At 41.7% G+C, this 14,874-nt stretch overlaps 1 protein-coding gene and 1 pseudogene across 1 annotated transcript; both read left to right on the top strand.

Annotated features, from left to right (window-relative positions):
* Positions 1 to 288: 288 nt before the first annotated feature.
* On the top strand, positions 289 to 1,216 carry LOC122693403 (annotated as a pseudogene).
* Positions 1,217 to 10,331: 9,115 nt separating this feature from the next.
* On the top strand, positions 10,332 to 11,270 carry LOC122693402 (olfactory receptor 1A1-like). Its single transcript, XM_043900903.1, has one exon. It carries the CDS (start codon positions 10,332 to 10,334, stop codon positions 11,268 to 11,270), a length of 939 nt encoding a protein of 312 aa, XP_043756838.1.
* Positions 11,271 to 14,874: the final 3,604 nt, after the last annotated feature.

Below are 14,874 nucleotides of genomic sequence, written 5' to 3'. Positions count from 1 at the left end.
GTTAAATAGTTAAACCCTAGGTGTTTGGGTATGGTGCTGGGACTGGAGAGGATGGGCACTTCATAGATGACTTACTTCTTAGAATGAGTGTCCAGGGCTCATTGTCAGCTAGCCCCACGGACCAAAAGGGATGTTTTACCTGCAATGCACTGCCTATCTCTGGATTTGGTAAACCCAGGTATTGACACAGCAACTACAGGAGTCAAAAGTAGTGGCTTAAAAAGAACATTATACACAGCATTTCACTATTAATTCTGGATTCCTCTCCCCTTTCCTGCTGAAGGATCCATGAGAGAAGACAACCAATCCTCTACCTTCAATTTCATCCTCCTGGGAGTTAGCGGTCAGCAGGAAGAGGAAGATGTCTTCTTCATCCTCTTTCTGTTCATTTACCCCATCACATTGATTGGAAACCTGCTCATCATCTTGGCCATTCGCTTCGATGTTCCCCTCCACAACCCCATGTATTTTCTCCTTGCCAGCCTCTCCTTCGTTGACATCTTCTTCTCCTCTGTAACCATCCCTAAGGCACTGGCCAACCACCTCCTGGGCACCACAGCCATCTCCTTTGGAGGATGCCTAACACAGATGTGTTTCATGTTAGCTCTGGGTAACACAGATAGTTACATCCTGGCTGCTATGGCCTATGATCGAGCTGTGGCCATCACCCGCCCACTTCATTACACAACAATTATGAGCCCACGGACCTGTGTCCTGCTAGTCATCGGGTCTTGGGTGGTTGGAAATGCCAATGCCCTCCCCCACACTGTGCTCACAGCTAGCCTGTCCTTCTGTGGAAACCAGGAAGTGGCCAACTTCTACTGTGACATTGCCTCTTTGCTCAAGCTGTCCTGTTCTGACATCCACTTTAATGTGAAGATGATGTACCTGGGGGCTGCTGTTTTCTCTGTGCCATTACTATGTATCATCATCTCCTATGTTCGGGTCTTTTCCACAATCTTACTGGTTCCCTCTACTAAAGGTGTGCTCAAGGCCTTATCCACCTGTGGTTCCCACCTCACAGTTGTTTCTCTGTATTATGGGACAGTCATGGGCATGTATTTCCGCCCTCTGACTAGTTACAGCCTAAAGGATGCTGTGATAACCGTGATGTATATCGCAGTGACCCCAATGTTAAATCCTTTCATCTACAGTCAGGAATCGGGACATGAAGGCTGCCCTGAGGAAACTTTTCAGCAGCAGAATCTTCTCATAACCAATGTGAGATAATGTTAGAGACTGCACTAAACCAATTAAAATATACTTGAAAAGTCAGCCTTAATATTCTCCCCCTCCAAGTAACCTTATTCTGTACAGACATTAAATTTCTTTTCTCAGAAATCTGGTAACAGTTTGATGAGACAAGCTATTATCCATTTATACATGTAATTGCTCCTTTTGGCAGAGTGGCAGGAAAGTTATTAGATCCTGTTCCAATGAGGCTACTGACTGGCAGAGTAAAGTTGAGAATGTCTGTTGTTGTTGTTTTAATTGCTAAGTCCTGTCTAACTCTTTCGGGACCCCATGGACCACAGCCCTCCAGGCTCCTCTGTCCATGGGATTTCCCAGGCAAGCATACTGGAGTGAGTTGCCATTTGCTTCTCTAGGGGATCTTCCTGACCCAGAGACTGAACCTGCATCTCTTGCTTGGCAGGTGGATTCTTTACCACTGAGCCACCTAGGAAGCCTTGAGAACATCTCAGTCATGGTTTAAGGTGTACATAATATAAACAGAAAAGATCTGCCTTGTCTCTGTCTTAGAAGGTAAGTATTGCAGTATTTCATGCTTTGGAGTCTACAAGTTATTACTTAAACATCAGTTTGGAGAATTATTAGGTTATATCACCCCTACTTTGCTTGAAAACCTTGAGGACAAGAGTTGTCTTAACACTTTGCTCTATTTCTACAAATGTTGGTCATTGTGATCAATAATTGTTTGTGAAGGTAGAATGGGTGAATGTAAGTGAATAAATTTAATCTGATAATGATTAGACACGAATACATTTGACATTATTTACCATCTACCCTATACTGGGTATGTTATAAAGTAATTTTGGAGCCATTCAGGAAGCAGAAATTATAAAGACTTAACACAAGGAATTACTTACATAGATGCATTCTGAAAGTGACTAAAACAAGATAAAAGATGAATACTGATATAATCCAAAAGTTACTAACTGCAAGAAGAAGCTGTTTTCACTAGAACTGGGGGAAAGGAAGGGGTACATGGTGTTACCAGAACCTAGGAGTTCAGCAGAGGGATGATCACATGCCTGAAGCTCACATCTCTGAGAGGAGCTGCCAAGCTGCTTTTACTTGGTCCTCACCTGCGGAGGTGATGCAAATGTTCATTCCTGCGGTTCTGAATCCTCATGAGTGTGTGCTAAGTCGTTTCAGTCGTGTCCAACTCTTTGCAATCCCATGGATTGTAGCCACCAGGCTCCTCTATCCATGGAACTCTCCAGGCAGAATACTGGAGTGAGTTGCCATGTCCTCTTCCAGGGGATCTTCCTGACCCAGTGTGTCTCCTGAATTGCAGGCAGATTCTTTACCACTGAGTCACCTGGGAAGCCCCTAGAAAATGATGCTTTTATTGAAAATAACAAGAGAATAATTTTAAGAAGACCAGGTCTATTTGGGGCAGACTTTAAAGGTTCCTGAGGAACACACTCAGGGAAATGTTCGATAAACCATACAGTGAAGATATGAAGCTTTGCAGCAAAATTAACAGAGCATGAATCAGAGTGGCACTGATAAGTAAAGTTTGGGAATAGATAAAATTATCTAAGAGCCTCTGTAGGATGACTAAATTTCTAGAAAAAGGGGGCATAATGGAGAATGAGGATTCTGGTGGGGGGAAAGGAAACTTGTACAAGTTTGACTTGATGTTCCTATGAGTCAAGCTATGTCTCTCGATTTTCTATTCATCAAAGCACACTGCACAGTGTATTTTCATTGTGTTGTCATAAAAACGTCGAGTGGGCATGCAAATGCTTGTTTTGGAAAAAAAGATGAAACAATAGCCAACACAAGGAAAACAGTGATGAGTGCTACAAAAGAAGTTCCAAATGTGCCATACAGTTTCAGAAAAAGTAGACATTTCTTTAAAGATCAAATATATTGGGTTGGCAAAAAAAACTCCTTGACACACATACATTATTGATACTATGCATAAAATAGATAACTAGTGAGAAGATACTATATAGCACAGGGAACTCTACTTAACACACTGCGGTGACCTGCATGGGAAGAAAGTCCAAAAGGAAGGGGATATATGTATATGTATGGCTGATTCATTCTGCTATACAGTGGAAACTAACACAACATTGTAAACAACTGTACTCCAAGAAAAATTAATTTTTAAGAGTTCTTGATTAAGATCTTATAGAAAAACCTGAATGAAATTTTTGGCCAACCGAATACATGTGTGCGTGTGATGTTCTCTTACTATATCACATAAATTATTGTCTCTTTAAATTTTCAAAAAGCCCTGCAGCACAAAATTGTAGCCCTCTTACACAGACAAGAACACCAAACCTCCCAAAGGTGAAATGACTTCATTGATGTGTTTCAAGAGGACGGTGGCTCAGTGGTAAAGAATCTGCCTACAATGCAGGAGACCTAGGTTCCATACCCGGGTCAGGAAGCCCCGGGGGAAAAAAATGACATCCCACTGCAGTATTCTTGCCTGAGAAATCCCATGGACAGAGAAGCCTGGTGGGCTACAGTCTACAGACTCGCAAAGAGTCAGGCATGACTTAGCAACCGAACAATAACCAACAGGCAGATAAGGATTCAAATTCAGTTTTCCTCATGACCAGTACATTCCCCTGGCTAAGTTGACCCGCAGAGGAGACATAAAATAATAAGGATAGATATATAAGCAAGTCAGAATGTGTGCACTGGCAGAAGACTTGGCTAGAATTTTTACAATTAGAGAGGGCACTCCGGACACAGCGCTAGTTGAACAATAGGACAGAAATGGGAAATATGGGCTCACATAGAAGTTACGAACTTTAAAGCAGCAAAGTGATTCTTCTAGTCTCAGTGACTATCCTTACACCATCGCTCAGTCCATCTAAATGTATCTGGTGTCACTGAAGAGGATGCCAAGGAAATCCACAAGGAGAGAACGCCAGTAACATAAAACACAGCTGTCACACACATTTATATCTCTGGCTTCCCAGGAAGTCATGTAAATTGTTCAGGGATGTGACACTGGGCCATGGACAGGGGTAAAAAAATAAAAGTAGAAGAAGTATTTCTTCTCTAAAATCACACTTTCCTTAAAGAGAAGGGGACCAAGATGGTATCACTCACAGACACACCAAATTTATACCTATTAATACAAACAGAGCAATTCCTTCCGAAGAGATGAGAGCTGATTGAGCGGCTTTTGCACACAGAAGGACCACCCAGCAACGGGTAGGAAAGGGACTTCCCTGGCAGCCCATTAGTTAGGACTTCGCCTTCCAATGCAGGGAGTTCGGGTTCCACCCCTGGTCAGGGAGCTAAAGACCACATGGCCCACAACCAAAAAAAAAAAAGCATAGAACAGAAGCAATACTACAGCAAATTCAATAGAGACTCTTTAAATGGTCCATTTCAAAAAAAAATCTTAAAAGATAAAGAAATGGGGAGCTTCCCTGGTGGTCCAGTGGTTAAGAATCCACCTGCCAATGCTGGGGACAAGGGTTCGATCTCTGGCCTGGGAAGATTCCACATGTCCTGGGACAACTGAACCCATGTGTCACAACCACTGAGCACGCGCTCTAGAGTCTGAGAGCCACAACCTCTGAGCCCACCTGTCACAACTACTGAAGCCCACGCACCCTAGAGCCTGTGCTCTGCAACAAGAAAAGCCATGAGAAGCCCGCAGACTGCAACAAAGAGTAACCCCTGCATGCCGCAACTAGCGAAAGCCTGTGAGCAGCAATAGATTCAGCACAGCCAAAAAACAAAATACATAAATCTTTTAAAAATAAAGAAATGGGTAGGAAAGATGGAGACGTGGTATCCACAGGAACCCCAACCTCTATGCAACACCTACAGGAGGGAGGGATGTTACTGAGGAGCCTGAGCACAGACTCACCTGTCCCAGGACACAGTGAAAAAGCAGCAGTTTAAGGCATGTTTAGATTACCCTGGGGGCTTCCCTGGGGGCTCAGTTGGTAAAGAATCCACCTGCAATGCAGGAGACCCAGGTTTGATCCCTGGGTGGGGAAGATCCCCTAAAATAAGGAGGAAATGGCAAACCAATCCAGTATTCTTGCCTGGAAAATCCCATGGACAAAGGAGCCTGGCAGGCTATATAGTCCATGGGGTCACAAAGAGTCAGACACGACTTAGTGACTAAACCACCACCACCATTCTACATGGGAAGAAGGCTTTTTTAAAATACAAATTTCTACTCTTTTCTCAGATAGAGTTCTAGAGAAAGATGAAATAGAATTATATTATGTTTCACACTTAACACCAGAAAGATTTCTGTGTAGGCTAGAAGTAAGACAGGAGTGTAATTGTACCATAATCTTTTTTTTTTTTTTTTTTGCTACTAATTACTTTTTTTTTTTTTTTTTTCCTTTGGACATCCGTATTTTATTTTTTTTATCAAGTGTGAAACAGATCGCCAGTCCAGGTAGGATGCATGAGACAAGTGCTCGGGGCTGGTGCACTGGGATGACCTGGAGTGATGGGATGGCGAGGGAGGTGGGAGGGGGGTTCAGGATGGGGAACACATGTAAATCCATGGCTGATTCATGTCAATGTATGGCAAAAACCACTACAATATTGTAATTAGCCTCCAACTAATTTAAAAAAAAAAAAGTGATTGTACCATAATCTTTACCGCTCCCAAGGGCTGGTTCCATTTTGTGTTGAGGCAGAGAACAGGGGCCCACTTTCCAACAAAGAGGCCAGAATAGGTCAACCCAGGGCTTTGACCCTGGAGACATACTCTGGGAAGATGTAGCCCATCCTTTTTCTAGGGAAGAACTCTGAGATCAATTACTCCTGAGAACCTCTGTGTCCCATTAGGGCACAGCTGTAGGAGCACGCAAGGAGTCTCCACAATTACTCTGACTGGTTGGAATGAAGGTCTGAGCAAATCATGTTTCAGGAGACTTTATAACCTGCTGCATAATTCCAAATGTTCTCATTGCTGTGACCACCTTGCTCCCTTACAGAGGAAGCTAGAATCCTCATCTCCAGTATCCATCCAAGACAGCTCTTCCCACCCCTTCTGCTCCACAATTAGGAAACTTGGGGTCCTTCTTTCCAAACCAACCCAGCCCTATCTCCTTTCCCACAGAAAGAGAGGACCAACTCTGCCAAGCTTCTATCAGCACTTTCTCCAGCACAGCTACTCCCCAGGAGGAATCTGCTAGAACTGGTGGCTGTAAAATTCCCTTTTGTGGAAGAGGCCAGAAGGCCACAAGACCAGGACCCTTCTTGAACATTATCTGAGCTGACGTCCCAGGTAGGGGCTTTGGCTATTGGAGAAGTGACTCTCTATCACAGTGACAGCATGAGATAGATAACCTGCAACTGCACTACATGCATTATCTCCTTTGAGTCTCATAAAACCCTCAAGAGGTAAGTAGAATTATTATATGCTTTTATCAGATGAAAACAATAACTAACTGAATCGCCTAAAGTCAAATAGAGATGGTAGCAAAACTAGGGCTCAAGAACCAAAGTCCTCAAGATTTGATGGGTGTGTGTGAGAGAGACAGACAGAGAGAACATGCTTCCCTTCTGATAATACTTCTCCTTGGGCTTTCTCTAAAAAAAAAAAAAAAAAAAAAACAGGACGAGATGGAGTAGCTCTGATTTGGTTGTCTCAGTCTTGAACTGTCCACTTTCTAAAGTAATATTGTTTGTGTGTGCACATACTAGTAGTCTCACAAGTGCATTATTTTAGAAAAGCGCTAAGGACGGCACTCCTTTCACCCCCACATTCAATGGTGCACGCTAAGAAGCTCCTCCAGGAAGTTGTGTTATTTCATTGTCAAAGCACTGATGCACCAACCTATCGGGGAGTCTCAGAGCACTCAGAGGATGCCTTTGGGTATGTTTCCTACCTCATACGACAAGGGGAAGCATTTGGTTTCCTCTATCCTCAGCATCACCACACTCATGCCACGGATACCACAGAGCCTCAACACTTTCCCTGAAAGTGGATTTTAGCAGGCAGCATTTCCTGGGACTCTGGCTTAACTCCAGGGAACTCGAGGTTCTTACTCCGCCTGTAGCCTCATGCTGATCCCTACCTGCCCCCTTTCTCCCATCTCCGGCTCCTCTCTGCGGGGGCATATGCTTTTTTACCTCTTTCTCTCGGGTTTCTGCAGAAATCATTTCTCCCCATGAAGACACTGACATCCACCACTAAGGATCTCTATCATCCATCCCTGTGCTCAGGAATCTCTCTGCTCTTGTTCCATTTCTTTGGTTCCTGTGTTGATTATACAAACCTCTTCTTTTCTGGTGCTAGTCTTACATTCTTTCATTATTTACCTTTTTTATTGCCTTGTGGTTGTTCTTGCACAAGATAAGCATTCAAAACACTGCCTTATGAATCAGTCAATTAAAATACATGTCCAAATTTCTCTGTTTACATTAAATAAAAGGTTGCATAACTGTATTATCAGAAAAGGTTAATTTTACTGAGAAGCCTGAGCACAGGCTCCTTATATCCACTATATTATCTTTGTATATAATGAATAAAGTACAAATCGCCTGTGTTGGTCAAAACTCCCCACAGTATAACCCCAAATTTCTTTTCCTGATTGAATTCTTCTTATTCCCCTGCCTGAACTCTCAGCTTCTGATAAAGATATACAACATGTGGTTCTGCCTGAAGGTACCCTTCACTGTCTAAACAACTTGTCCTTGAGATTTTTTCCATGATAAGAAACTTAGACTTCATCTATTAGGTGATATGTAGAAAATGATAGTTTTAAAGAGATAGACACAATCACATTTATATTTTATAATATAATTGTGAGTTCAATAAGCAGCCATCTCTATAAATAAGCCTAGATGAGCATTGTATTTGGTCCCTGGGTCCCTGTTCCCAGTGTAAATAACTTCCATTTATTTTTAGCCTCTTCACAAGGAACATTCTATCTCCTACTTTCACTGAAAAATAGATTTGAACCACCCAACTTCATGACTACACTCTAGACCCAATGATCATCCAACCTATGAAATCTATATTTTAAGTTAAATTTACTTATTATAAAGTTATTAAAACATCATAATGACAGAGCATAACATCAAAAAACATATAATCTAGATTTAACAAAAATAAGATTTGGTCAAATTCGCTACAAATTTTTTTGGAATACAGTTGATTTACAGTGTTGTGTTAGTTTCAGGTGTACTGCAAAGTGATCCAGCTTGCTTCAGATTTTTTAAAGAAATAAATATTAGATACATTCAAAACTCCATTTATTCCCATCTCAAATCTCAATTTTCTCCTTATCATTCCAGCAATAACTGTAATTATAGAGTTGATAATATACTCCCATTCAGAATTTATACTTATAAAAAACTAAAGCACTGAGTCTCTATTTCTGCTTTGCAAATAAGTTCATCTGTATTATTTTTCTAGATTCCACATATAAGCGATATTACACTATATAAAGAACAAACTATGGACACCAATGGGGGAAGGAGAGATGGGAGACTAGGATTTACATATACACACTACTATGTATAAAATAGATAATTAATGAGAACCTGCTCTACAGCACAGGGAAATCTACTCAATGCTCCTTGGCATCCTAATTGGGAAGGAAATCTAAAAAAAGAGGTGATATATGTATTGTATAACTGATTGACTGATGTACAGAAGAACCTAACACAACATTGTAAAGCAATTATACCCCAATTCAAATTTAATTTAAAAAAACTAAAGCACAGAGACAATAAATAGAAAAGTTGGGTTATAGACCAATTATTTGAAATTAAATCAACAAGATCGGATGTAGAGGTAAGGGAAAACTGGATGAGTATGCCCAGGAGTACACCACATGTGGGAAGCCCATATAATAAACCTGGGTATAATTCAAGAAATACTGAGTGTAAACTTATAGGTACACAAAATGAACACTATTCCACAAGGGTCTCTCTGGAAGAGATAAAAATAAAGAAGGCTTTCCTTTTCAAAAAACCTTGCAAACTATTTAGGTTGTATATGCAGTGTGTAGGGATTCTTAGACATGTCACAGTAAAACAAATGTGGAAATAAAGGAAAGAGAGATCAAGTGTACAGATGTTGATCAGACAGTCTACTAAGCAGTAGCTGAAGCCACAATGGGGTTGAATGAGTCACCAAAAGAAATAACAAAAGGGAGGCAAAACAAAGTGTTGTGCTTATATATAATTAAAGGTTTGGAAAAGAGGTAAAACCTACCAAGAGGTAGTAGAAAACATATACTTCAAAAATGGAACACCTGAGGAGGGATTTTACTAGGCTTGCTTTGCTAGGACCTATTCCCAGTTGTCTTTCTGATCTGCATATGTGTGCTCAGTCGTTCAGTCGTGTCTGACTGTTTGCAACCCCATGAACTGCAGTCCACCAGGCACCTCTGTCCATGGAATTCTCCAGGCAAGAATATTGGAGTGGGTTGCCATTTCCTACTCCAGGGGATCTTCTCCACCCAGGAATTGAAACTGTGTCTCCTGCATCTCCTGCATCGGCAGGTGAATTCTTTACCACTGAGTCACTTGGGAAGCCCATCTTTTGATTTACAACCTTCTAACACCAGTGCAGACACCTGATACCACCTGGGCTCTGGGATCAGTCAGTGGAACAGTTTCTAATCATCCAGGATGCTCCATGTACAACACATTCTTTGTACTGAAGTTCTTTCTTCAAATACTCTAAAACGCTGTCCTTTTCCTCTCATGTACAATAATCCTGTGACATTTAGGATTCTCCATGAAGTTATAAGGTCCCTAAGAGCAGACACTATGTTATATATGTCGAGTAAATAAACAACCATATTTTTGACATGCTCATGGTTTTTCTACAAGGCCTTACAAAGTATCTAACACATACAAATTGAAATTTAATTGTTAAATGATTAAATCAAAGGTTTTGAATCAGGCAGATGGGCATCACTGATCTTCTTAGCATGTGTCAAAGGCTCTCTGACAATTAGATTAATGAAAAGGGATCATTTTCCCCAAATATTAATTATCTCTGAATTTAGCATACCCAAGTATAACAACAGGCAATCCAATGTGGTGAATAAAGAATATATTAGACACAGTACTTCACTAAAAATTCTGGTTTCTTCTCTTCCCTTGCTAACAAAGGAGCTATGAGAGAAGAAAACCATTCCTCTGTTCTGGATTTCTTCCTCCTAGGAGTTAGTAGTCATCAGGAACAAGAAGACTTCTTCTTCGTTCTTTTCTTGTTCATTTACCCCATCACATTGATTGGAAACCTGCTCATCATCTTGGCCATTCGCTCTGACATTCGCCTCCACAATCCCATGTATTTTCTCCTTGCCAACCTCTCCTTTGTTGACATCTTCTTCTCCTCTGTAACCATCCCTAAGATGCTGGCCAACCACCTCCTGGGCACCAAAGCCATCTCCTTTGGAGGATGCCTAACACAGATGTATTTCATGATTGCCTTGGCTAACACAGATAGCTACATCCTGGCTGCTATGGCCTATGATCGAGCTGTGGCCATCACCCGCCCACTTCATTACACAACAATTATGAACCCACGGACTTGTGTCCTGCTAGTCACTGGGTCTTGGGTGATTGGAAATGGCAATGCCCTCCCCCACACTGTGCTCACAGCTAGCCTGTCCTTCTGTGGAAACCAGGAAGTGGCCAACTTCTACTGTGACATTACGTCTTTGCTCAAGCTGTCCTGTTCTGACGTCCACTTTAACGTGAAGATGATGTACCTGGGAGTTGGTGTCTTCTCTATGCCATTACTATGTATTGTCATCTCTTATGTTTGGGTCTTTTCCACAGTCTTACGGGTTCCATCCACCAAAGGTGTGCTCAAAGCCTTCTCCACCTGTGGTTCCCACCTCACAGTTGTTTCTCTGTATTATGGGACAGTCATGGGCATGTATTTCCGCCCTCTGACTAACTACAGCCTAAAGGATGCTGTGATAACCGTGATGTATATCGCAGTGACCCCAATGTTAAATCCTTTCATCTATACTCTGAGAAATAGGGTCATGAAAGCTGCCCTGGGGAAACTCTTCAGCAAGAGAACGCCCTCACATCCAACATGAGCTCATACACTGAAGACTGCAGTCACCAGTTAGGGTATACCTGGAGACCCATCCCCAACGTCATCCCCTCCAAAAAGCTGCCTAGATCTTTCCTTCTGGAAATTCCTCCCCTCAGAAATCTTGTAACAGCTATGAGCCACGTTACTCAAATCACCACTTTGTATATTTCATTTTGCTTTGGCAGGAATATTGGGTTCATGTCCCAATTAAACAACTGACCGTGAGAGGACAAGTGAGAAAGACTGAGGTTCAGCCTCTACATCCACATGTAAAGAATAATAATACCTGCCCAGTCACTGTCATAAGCTGCAAGGATCACTATGGTTCAGACTATGAAGGCTATAAATCACTATTCAAATGTCATTAGATTTTTTATATAATTATGCTAATTATTAGATTACTACATCTAATCACCTCTACAGTTTGCAAGCCTCTTAAGGCAGGAGCTGTCTTAATGTACCACCATACCTTTCACATTCTTGGTCATATAAAGTGCATCCAATGAATACTGGTGGAAAACAAAATATATGAAGCATTGGTCTCTAAACTGTAATATAATCAGGATTATATGTAATCATAGTGGATATTGCATCCATTATGTACCTCAAGTGTCAAAAAGGACTCACTCTGGGAACAGAAATCATAACAGGTTTGTTTAAATAAGAAGATTTACCTGCCACAAAATGGTTGATATCACTTCGATGCGGAATCTAAAAAAATCATACAAATAAACTTATTTACAAAACAGAACTAGAGTCAGGGATGTAGAAAACAAACATGGTTAACAGAGGATAAGGAAGGAGGGATAAACTGGGAGATTGGACTGGCATATACATACTACCACATATACAATAGATAACCAGGGGCTCCCCTGTGGTTCAGTGGTAAAGAATCCACTTGCCAATGCAGGAGATATGGGTTTAATCCCTGACCCAGGAAGATCTCACATGCTGCAGAACAGCTAAACCAGTATGCCATAACTATTGAGCCTGTGCTCTAGGGCCCGGAAGCCACAACTATTGAGCCCACACACCACAACTACCGAAGACTGAGTGCTCTAGAGCTCTGCGACAAGAGAAGCCACTGCAATGAGAAGCCCACACACCGAAACTGGAGCGTTACATGTGCTGCAACCAGAACAAAGCCCTCACAGAAACAAAAGACCCAGCACAATCAAGGAAACAATTTTTTTAAAAAACAGCTAACTATGAAGAACCTATTGTATAGCACAGTGAACTCTAGTCAGTACTCTGTAATGGCCTATATGGAAAAAGAATCTTAAAAAAAAAAAAAAGAGTATGTATTTTGCTGAAACTAATACAACATTGTAAATCAACTATACTCCAATAAAAAGTTAAATTAAAAATGAATAGCAAGTTTACCAATACAGTATACTAATGCATATATATGGAATTTAGAAAGATGGTAACGATAACCCTATATGAAAGTCCAGGTTGGATGCATGAGACAAGTGCTCGGGGCTGGTGCACTGGGATGACCCGGAGGGATGGGATGGGGAGTGAGGTGGGAGGGGGGTTCAGGATGGGGAACACATGTAAATCCATGGCTGATTCATGTCAATGTATGGCAAAAACCACTTCAATATTGTAAAGTAATTAGCCTCCAACTAATAAAAAAAAAAAAATGTAAGTGTACCATAATCTTTACCGCTCCCAAGGGCTGGTTCCATTTTGTGTTGAGGCAGAGAACAGGGGCCCACTTTCCAACAAAGAGGCCAGAATAGGTCAACCCAGAGCTTTGACCCTGGAGACATACTCTGGGAAGATGTAGCCCATCCTTTTTTTCTAGGGAAGAATTCTGAGATCAATTACTCCTGAGAACCTCTGTGTCCCATTAGGGCACAGCTGTAGGAGCACGCAAGGAGTCTCCACAATTACTCTGACTGGTTGGAATGAAGGTCTGAGCAAATCATGTTTCAGGAGACTTTATAACCTGCTGCATAATTCCAAATATTCTCCTTGCTGTGATGACCTTGCTCCCTTACAGAGGAAGCTAGAATCCTCATCTCCAGTATCCATCCAAGACAGCTCTTCCCACCCCTTCTGCTCTACAATTAGGAAACTTGGGGTCCTTCTTTCCAAACCATCCCAGTCCTATCTCCTTTCCCACAGAAAGAGAGGACCAACTCTGCCAAGCTTCTATCAGCACTTTCTCAAGCACAGCTACTCCCCAGGAGGAATCTGCTAGAACTGGTGGCTGTAAAATTCCCTTTTGTGGAAGAGGCCAGAAGGCCACAAGACCAGGACCCTTCTTGAACATTATCTGAGCTGACGTCCCAGGTAGGGGCTTTGGCTATTGGAGAAGTGACTCTCTATCACAGTGACAGCATGAGATAGATAACCTGCAACTGCACTACATGTATTATCTCCTTTGAGTCTCATAAAACCCTCAAGAGGTAAGTAGAATTATTATATGCTTTTATCAGATGAAAACAATAACTAACTGAATTGCCTAAAGGCAAATAGAGATGGTAGCAAAACTAGGACTCAAGAACCAAAGTCCTCAAGATTTGATGGGTGTGTGTGAGAGAGACAGACAGACAGACAGACAGAGAGAACATGCTTCCCTTCTGATAATACTTCTCCTTGGGCTTTCTCTAAAAAAAAAAAAAAAAAAAAAAAAAACAGGACGAGATGGAGTAGCTCTGATTTGGTTGTCTCAGTCTTGAACTGTCCACTTTCTAAAGTAATATTGTTTGTGTGTGCACATACTAGTAGTCACACAAGTGCATTATTTTAGAAAAGCACTAAGGACGGCACTCCTTTCACCCCCACATTCAATGGTGCACGCTAAGAAGCTCCTCCAGGAAGTTGTGTTATTTCATTGTCAAAGCACTGATGCACCAACCTATCGGGGAGTCTCAGAGCACTCAGAGGATGCCTTTGGGTATGTTTCCTGCCTCATACGACAAGGGGAAGCATTTGGCTTCCTCTATCCTCAGCATCACCACACTCATGCCACGGATACCACAGAGCCTCAACACTTTCCATGAAAGTGGATTTTAGCAGGCAGCATTTCCTGGGACTCTGGCTTAACTCCAGGGAACTCGAGGTTCTTACTCTGCCTGTAGCTTCATGCTGATCCCTACCTGCCCCCTTTCTCCCATCTCCGGCTCCTCTCTGCGGGGGCATATGCTTTTTTACCTCTTTCTCTCGGGGGTCTGCAGAAATCATTTCTCCCCATGAAGACACTGACATCCACCACTAAGGATCTCTATCATCCATCCATCCCTGTACTCAGGAATCTCTCTGCTCTTGTTCCATTTCTTTGGTTCCTGTGTTGATTATACCAACCTCTTCTTTTCTGGTGCTAGTCTTACATTCTTTCATTATTTACCTTTTTTATTGCCTTGTGGTTGTTCTTGCACAAGATAAGCATTCAAAACACTGCCTTATGAATCAGTCAATTAAAATACATGTCCAAATTTCTCTGTTTACATTAAATAAAAGGTTGCATAACTGTATTATCAGAAAAGGTTGATTTTACTCACATCCACTATATTATCTTTGTATATAATGAATAAAGTACAAATTGCCTGTGTTGGTCAAAACTCCCCACAGTATAACCCCAAATTTCTTTTCCT

The sequence above is a fragment of the Cervus elaphus genome, chromosome 5 (assembly GCF_910594005.1).
Source record: "Cervus elaphus chromosome 5, mCerEla1.1, whole genome shotgun sequence".
In the NCBI taxonomy this organism is placed as follows: domain Eukaryota; kingdom Metazoa; phylum Chordata; class Mammalia; order Artiodactyla; family Cervidae; genus Cervus; species Cervus elaphus.
This window is presented reverse-complemented; position numbering and strand designations above follow the sequence as displayed.